The 8,857-nt window shown below is 33.5% G+C and overlaps 1 protein-coding gene and 1 long non-coding RNA gene across 2 annotated transcripts in view; both read left to right on the top strand.

The window, feature by feature from the left end:
* The first annotated feature begins 405 nt into the window (after nucleotides 1–405).
* On the top strand, nucleotides 406–1,930 carry LOC133867806 (uncharacterized). The gene is made up of 2 exons (XR_009900190.1): nucleotides 406–697; nucleotides 1,635–1,930. It is a non-coding gene; the product is annotated as an uncharacterized LOC133867806 (long non-coding RNA).
* A 3,409-nt stretch (nucleotides 1,931–5,339) lies between these two features.
* The window catches only part of LOC133869660 (pentatricopeptide repeat-containing protein At1g30610, chloroplastic), a 38,898-nt gene continuing 35,380 nt past the window's right edge, over nucleotides 5,340–8,857 (top strand). The window contains exons 1-2 of the mRNA XM_062306719.1: nucleotides 5,340–6,908; nucleotides 8,138–8,329. Coding sequence (XP_062162703.1) covers nucleotides 5,725–6,908; nucleotides 8,138–8,329 — 1,376 coding nt within the window. The 5' untranslated portion in view covers nucleotides 5,340–5,724. The remainder of the gene's footprint in view (nucleotides 6,909–8,137; nucleotides 8,330–8,857) is intronic.

Below are 8,857 nucleotides of genomic sequence, written 5' to 3'. Positions count from 1 at the left end.
AAAGAAATACAAGAATCAATGAGTAAGTCAAGTAAACATAGATAACAATTTAGATATCGAAATGGATGTAATAAAATTGATATGAGTTGTGAACTAATAACAAATTGATTCCAAGTATAATGCTTAGCTTGATAAGCATCCTATACATATATGTGTATATATGTGTGTGTATGGACCGAATACACTTAATTTGCTTAAATGGATAAACCAACTATAAGACTTAATTGTTAATAATGATAAGTAGGTAACTAAGTAACTAATCCACCTATTCATGTACACTAAGCATTTTAGTGTATCATTAGATGGGGTTTAAGCATCGTATACATTCATGTATATGTATATATATATATATGTAGGCGAGTAATAAGCTATAAAAGCATTAACAATGATAGTGTGACTTAATAATAATAATAATAATAATAAGTAGTCAAATAAGATAGTAAACGTGTCCTAGAGATGATAAGTGGAATAAAATAAGAACCTAGTCTAAATGATAACCTAATAATAGTTTAGGATCCTTAACTAAACTTCGAAGTGGGTAACGCGACGTGTGAGTATGCGGGTAGTGTAGGTGTTATAAGGGTATGGGATTCAATGGCTAGTCTGACGTCATAATTACTTGCAGGATAGAGTCTGGATTGGAGACTTCAATTGGTTCTCCAATGTAGAGTTCGAGTCATAAGTCCAATGCAGCCAGGTGAGTATTCTACTCACTGAGGAAATATATTTTTATGTATTTTATAGAAATGCAAATGATATATGATTTTCTAACTGAACCAACGATATGTTAACATGTATGTTTTGGATGTTTTAAGTAGTTTCAATTATGTTGAAATATCAATGATGTTACGAAATGATGCATGAATGAAAGGTTTTGAATTGATTTGAAGTATCTGAAAGTGTGTTGCAGTTGGGATTTAATTATGCAAAGAAGAATGATGAAATTTCATGTTGATTGGTTCATGGTATTTGAAGAAAGCATGATTTGCAAATAATAGGAATATAGAGTCAGAAAGCATGATTTGCAAAGAATAGGAGTATAAAGTTTGAATTGTAAAGCATAAAGCATGAACACATAATAATGAAAGAGAGCGTAAGGCTCATAATAACGGAAGAGAGCGTAAGGCTCATAATAACAAATAAAGCGTAAGGCTCATAATAATGGAAGAGAGGGTAAGCCTCACAATGAACAAAAAGACTATCATGAGCATGCATATCATTGTTTAAATTGTGTGATGTTTTCAAGATAAGTATATTATAGTTTTGCTAGACGTATTAGTATGCATAAGAGTCTCGATAGAAAAAGAACTTATGTATATTGGTATTGGATTGTTGCATGATTTAAATGCCATTGTTTTCTATAATGAATCTCCTACGAATAATATTAACTGCATAGTATGTTAAAATGCTTTCTATTTGTCAGTGTATGCTATATCAGCTATGTGGATTTTCAAACAAAAGTTTATAAAATTGGTAGCTGTTATAGTGTACGCATGACTAAAAAGGAAAAGTTGGTTTTTTGCGAAAACTCAATGAATAGTATACCTCTGAGGTCTTAGTGTAATTATTTATGCTAAGGCGGTGGGCTCATAATTCCACCTATACGGATGTGGCAAACCCCCACAACCGTATAGATGATGTTTCTTTGGCTGCAGGTACTCCGGTCGTAGTTGATGACGTAGTAAAAGTGTACTTGAAATATTATGACCGAAGCTCGCCATGACGGTCGTAATTGTGGGACCATGGGCATCCTCTACTTGATGGGTTTTGTTTATGGCTTGTGACGCTTGTGTCACTTGTTATTGTATAGAGTCATTTATGTTATGTAATTAATTTGAGGAAATACTTAAATAGATAGATGTAATATTGGCTCTTGATTATGATTAATTTATGATAGATGTTTAAGATGTGATTTCCGCTATTAGGTTTATGTTTTCCGCTGCATTGTAGATAGAAGTTATACTCTGCTTTACCAGGTACATATTATGGGATATGTACCATATGTTGGCTTTGCGACACATCGTTGTGCCACTGTGAAGATCCGTTTATATTTTAAGAGATTAATGTTTAGGCGAATGTTTTGTATAAAAAATTAAAAAAAAAAAAAAAAACGGGCCGTTACAATGGTGATATCTAGGAAGCCTAGTGCCTAATATTTGCGCAACCAAGTAAGTATTTTACTCATTGAGAAAATATATTTTGTATATTATGGATTTGTAAAATATATTGTTTTATAATTTCGAACCGACCATATAATGAAATATATGTTTTGGATAATTTGAATAGTTTGATTATATTCAATTATATCAATCATGTTTAAGAAATGATGCATGAGTGAAGAGTGTTGAATTGATTTAAAGTGTTTGAGTGTGTGGGATTTAAATTATGCAAATTGTTTGAGAACATGTCATATTTAAATTGTTTATGTTTTATGAAGAAACTATGATTTGAATGATTTCAAAGTGTTTGATGAAATGTTGGATTTGTTTAGTTTTAAGAGAACATGATTTAGTAAAGCATGATTTTACAACATGATACAGTAGTGAGACATATACTGATCAAGCACAGAGTATAGATCATGTAGTATAGAGCATACATACAACAACAGTATAGCAGTAACAGAACGCAATAAACACAGTGAAACAACAGTTATCAATATTGTGGGGAACCTAAGCCCCAATAAACCCAGTTTCATGCATAACATATATAACATTGTTTTATGAGTGCGATGTTTTTATATTATGAGTAGTTTTACTAGATGTATTGGTATGCATAAGTGTCTTAAATAAAAAGAGCTTATGTATATTCTTATTGGATGGTTCCATGTGTTTAAGAAACATTGAACTTGAAAATACATGGATTCATGATTGCCTAGGTGCGAGTAATGGCATGTCTATGAGTAAGAAGGTTGACTGTTATTGTTCTTCAGGAAAGACGTGTTAGCATAATAGAATTTTACTCTAGTGCTCACATGATTTATTGACGTTTAAGGCATGAAACTGAAATACGATTAGCGATGGTGTTGTGAGTATTATGTTGACGGATGATATCTTAGTATGGAAGAATAAGATGCCATGTTTTCTTGCTTAAGACCTATGTGTATGCGTGATATTTGTGATGGAGTGATCGTGTGCACATATGTTTGAGTTATCGTTGAAAAGTATTATTATAGAGGGGTCTATATGTAGAAATTTCCAAACGGTAGATTAGAACTTCTACATATATTCACAGCTATATAGTATGTTTTAAATATTTTCTGGATAGTCAGCATTTACTGTATTAGCTATTGGTAAATTGTGGCGATATAGTGTTCGCATGACTAAAAATAAAGAAAATGTTGGTTCTTTGTGAAAACTCAGTTAGTTTAATATCACTGAGGTCTTAGCATGTTTTATATTGAGACGGTGAACTCATTCTTTCACCTATGCGAATGTGGATACCACCATAATTGTGTAGATGGGGTTTCTTGGTTGCAGGTACCGTAGATGTAGATGATGACAAGTTTGCTTAGCATGTGGGGTGGTATGATTGGAGCATATCGTGATAATGATATGCTGGACTCATGGGTAGTTCGGATTTTGGGTATTTTATTTATGGCTCATGTCCTACGTGGCATATGTATTTGTTGAGCCTGTATTTTGGTATGTAATTATAATAATGTGTTTAATAAGCATTAAATAGATAAACTTGTAAATGACTCTTGATATAATTATCTGTTAGGCATTAGATGTATTTCCGCTTATGATATGTATTCCGCTGCACATTGATTATTATATTCCGTTGTTAGATGTAACTCTGAATATTAGGTACATGTTATGGAACGTGTATGTTATGTTGGTTGAGCAACACGTAGTCGTGCCACTGTGATGACTCGTTTTACATTTGTGTGTATATATATATATATATATATAAAGAAAAAAAAAACCCGGGTTGTCACAATTTCCTTTCACAAATAATTTCTTAAAATATTTAAGGATATTGGGGTTTGTAAAATAATAATTACCATGTGTTTAGGTGGGGTGTTACAATATTCAACTCACCCCTACCCCAAAACACCTATACAATCTCATAAAAAATTAACAACAACAACAACAACAAGTCACCATTCTTTAAACAACTCACAACTAACACCAATTTACCATTTAAAAAATACCACATTCAAATATACATTCACAAAGCAACTCAAAAATAATACCAAAGACAACATTTTATTACCTTGATAGCTCTTAGCCTTGTGTTTCTCCTCTTCAAGACTTTACATCTTCTTCTTTTTCCTTTTTATGTGTTTAATGTGTCCTCTTCAAGACTTTGCATCCTCATAAAATGGGCTAGTCTTAATGTCTTAAAGTTTGACTAGGCTTGATTACAGCCTTATGACTATAATTCAAGGATAGAATTGAAGAATTACTTGTCGTTCCAAAAATTGTTCTCGACGCTTTGAAGATACACACACACACACACACACACACACACACACACACACACATGTAGGTAAATGATCTAATTCTCTCGATTTATAGTCCTTTTGAGACAATGTGAAATTTTATTTTTATTTATTGTAAGTAACGCATGTTATGCTATAATGTGACATGTTATTTTGTAAACTTTTCTAAGGAACTAGTTTTTGTATTTTTTGGGGAAAAATACATATTACCCCACAAAGTTTGACAACTTTTTTACTTTTGCCTACGATGTTTAAAAAGTGGCAATGTACCCCAATAAAGTTTTTGAAATTTTCAATGTAAGCACTTTGTTTGTCATTTTCGTCTTTTTTGACAAAAAATGGCACACATGCGCTGGACGTGTGCACTTTTTGGTATAAATTTAAAATTTTCAAAATAGCCCCATATACACGTGTTAATTCTAAAAAATGCCCTCAATAGAAAAATAAGAAAAAGGGGAGTGGCTGTCAGCCACCCCTAACTAGACAAAATGTGGCTGGTGAGATCCATTATGGCCAGATGGGGGTGGTTTTGGCTACCCCAATTTGGCCTTATGGTGTGGCTACGGCCACTCCTTTGCTTCATTCTTCTCCTTCTCATTCTTCTTCTTCTTCTTCTTCTTTTTTCTTTTTATTTTTAATTTTTTTTAAATGGGGGCATTTAGGTATTTTCAATAATTTTTGTTAAAGAAGACATAAATTATTAACGAAGTGCTTACATTAAAAATTTTGGAAACTTTTTTGGAGGATATTGCCACTTTTTAATAATAGGAGACAAAAATGAAAAAGTGGTTAAACTTTGAGGGGTAAAATGTTTTGTTTTGTTTTGGTTGATTTTTAGCCAAACTCACATGTAGTTCAAATACATTTATCCCTTTAATAAAATTTTGAGCAATTATCAGTGCACTGTACACGTACAAACGCACGTGTGTTGTTGCGCTCTGAGCTGCAAATGTGCAATCCGCATACTCCTCAGTCCTCCCTCTCCGGGTTCATGTCTGCGAAGCCCCATCACATCTTTCTAATATCTTTATTTTGTTCTCAGAGTAACTGATATCACGGTTCTTGGAGCGCCGAACATCCTTGTAGCCAAACGGGCCCTGTAAGTTAAAGTGTGCTGCTCTTTCCAGTCCTCTTAAAAGCTTGAATTCGGTCTACTTTTGTTGTTTCCTCAATGTCCTTTGCGTTCATAGCAGTTGTTTCTCTATATAGCTCAGCAAGGTTCTGGAAAGTTAGTAGGGATGATTTTTGGTGGTTCTGAAATTGTGGGGGTTTAAACTGAAATGGTGGGGTTAGTTATGACAAATGGTCAAATGGGTGTCTCTTATTTTGAAAGAAATGCTATCTTTGTTTCAAATTATGCCTGCAATTCATTTTGTTCATATGGCTTTTTGATTCCTCGGAGACCCATTTTTCGTATTGGTTTAAATGTGAAGAAGAATGAGAAGATTCAGGTTCGTGGTGTCAAAATACATAATTCCAGAACAATTAATGCTTTGTTGAAGGAAGAGTCCGACAATCGGTTGGTCGGCGGTGGCCTTCTCGAGAAAGAGGTTGAGTTTAAGCCGTCCTTCGATGAGTATTTGAAGGCTATGGAGTCGGTTAGGGTCAGTAGGGACAAAAAACAAACTGATAATTCAAAAAAGCAGAAGATGAATGATAATCCAGTAGAAAGGGGTATTTTCAGGACTCCACTAATGGAAGGAGGTGAAGAAAATGTAAAATTGGAGGAGTTTGAGGGGTTTTTGGATCAAGATAAGGTGTTACAAGTTGTCGAAGAAGAAGGGCTCTCTAAAAATGCACTTAGAATCATGGGCAAAGAAACCTGGGTAAGAGGTAAACTTGGTTACAAAGGTAAAGTAAGAAAAGAATTTAAGGATGAAATTGATGCCAAAGAAGGAAACGTAAATGCAAAATTAAATAAGAAGCCTGGGAGAGAGATAACAAAGGGAATATTCTTGAAACACCAGACCAGTAACATGGAACAAGAATCGGAATACTCCAACCTGGACAGAAGTACAAAGGCTTCTAATGAACAGGGAAGCTCAAGGGCATTCGCTCCTGTTCAAAGCAAACGCGATAGTATCAACATAGAAGGCAAACGTGTTTATGATGCGGGTTCCTTGGGTATGTTGAGAAACAAGGGGACTGGTATTAGCCAACGAGATCACAAATCATTTCAGAAAACCTTTAACGAAGAGAAAATTGGCATTGGAAGAGATAAGGAATTGCATGGTGGACTTGAGAGGAAGTACATCCAAGTTGAAAAAGTTACTACTAATGAATTTGTGCATAATAATGGAAAATTAACTAGAAGCCGTAAGGCTTTCTCTGAAAGAGCTGATGATTATGGTTCAGAGGTGGAAAGAGCTGCCTTCAAAACTTTTGATGAATTCAATGATGTCATGGACAAGCCACGAGTTTCACGGGTAGACATGGAAGAGAGAATCCAGAAGCTAGCAAATCGGTCTGCACTCTATCTTCTCTTCTTCCTGGTGTTCCTAATTTTGAACAAATTATCTCATTTAAAACTGTGTTGTCATTATATTTGGTAATCAACCAATCAGGTAAAATTTTATTGACAAGCCTATGGGATTATATGTATATTTCTTTTATTTTTTTAGCATACTATATATATATATATATATATATATATATATTTTTTTTTTTTTATGTATTTTACCTCATGATTAGATGCACAATATGTTCAAGAACTTTTGGTATTTCTTGTAGTTTGGTTATAATTCCCTCTAGTTGGACTTCGACTAGCATGCAACAGAAGGTTGTATTGGAACAGGATTGGCCTTTTTGTTAGATAATGTGGTCCGTCATGCATGGCTCTATAATGTTCTCATATGCTATGTCACTTTTATTAATCATCTGTATTGTGTGCACCTATGAGCTTCAATCTATTTGGACTAATTTGACAAATTTTTTTTGATTTCCTTACTTCACAAATTGGAGTTTTGGTCAATAATATTATGGTGGCATGAATTAAGAAAGAAGTGTTATTTATTTATTTATTTTTATTTTTATTTTTTTTATATTTTTAATTTTTGATAAGTAAGCTTTATTAACCAAAATCAAAGAATACGAAACAAGCACGGGACGCAAACAAAACACAACAAGATGCAAGGCCTAAATCAGAGCGCCTAACACATCAAAGCCAGAACAACAGCCTAATGACTAAAGAAAGAAGAGTTAAGAATACTAATCTAGAACTGTTCAGAGCAAATTTTGCGGTGTAGTATTACCTGACTTATTTTGGTAAACAATATTATGGCGGTATGATTATGCATACTAAGTTTGTTTAATAATCTGGCCCATTATCTTAATTGATAGATTACTGGGAAATAAACCTTTTGGGCTACGAAAAGGCAATTTTTTTTGAAAGAAAAATGTATGTTAACATTTTATTAGTTGTTTCAGAAAATATGCTGTTACGAAGCTTGATTTCAGAAAGATATCATCATAATTTTGTTAAACAGTGTTCTGTGCATTTGTATCCTCAGGAAGAATTCTGTCCTTAAAATGCTTACTGATAACATTTTGGCAGCTTTGCTTGTCATGTCTTGCATCAGTCTTTATCTTCCTTTATGTGATTTACCAATATTAATATTTCATATGTAGTTCTAATTTATCTTAATTAGGGATTGTCGTGATTCTGGTTGATGTTAAAGTAGCTTTTTTTAACAGGTTGAATGGTGCAGACATAGACATGCCTGAGTGGATGTTTGCTAAGACAATGCGAAGTGCGAGGATCAGATACTCAGATCATTCTATATTGAGGGTTATCCAGATATTGGGAAAACTGGGAAATTGGAGGCGGGTGCTACAAGTCATTGAGTGGCTTCAAATGCGTGAGCGCTTCAAGTCCCACAAGCTCAGGTATTCTCTTCCCTTTTTTTCTTCTTCATTCCGATAAACATTGTGCATGCTTTAAGAGCATTTTTTTTTTTTCTGCTGCAAGTACTATGAATATTAAAGCATTTGAGTAATTAATTTTTGTACGATTCAGTGATTCTGGAAGGCACCGCAATTACAATTAGCTAAAACTTTCCTTGAACATTCAAAGTATATTGTTTCATATTAATTATCACAAAAATGCTATAATTTTTTCAAATAATTTTTTAGGTTGCATATAAATGTTAAACAGAATTTCAAGATAACTTGTTGCAATTAGACTATTTATCTCTAGATCTCTTGGAGAAAAAGAGCCAATCCCTTGTATTCCATGTATCAAATGACATTATTGTCAATATTGCATCTTTAATAGTTCTGCAATTTCTTATATTTGGAATAAGTGATTACAGGTATGTAATAGCGATATGCTGTTGTGATTAACGCGGGTAATGGGTATAGAGGAATAAAATGGAAGTGGTCAGGGTGGGACTGATGGTTGTGTGGTTTGTAGGT

Source organism: Alnus glutinosa, chromosome 5, assembly GCF_958979055.1.
Source record: "Alnus glutinosa chromosome 5, dhAlnGlut1.1, whole genome shotgun sequence".
NCBI lineage: Eukaryota > Viridiplantae > Streptophyta > Magnoliopsida > Fagales > Betulaceae > Alnus > Alnus glutinosa.
Note: the sequence above shows the minus strand (reverse complement) of the source record. Positions and strands in the feature narration are given on the sequence as shown.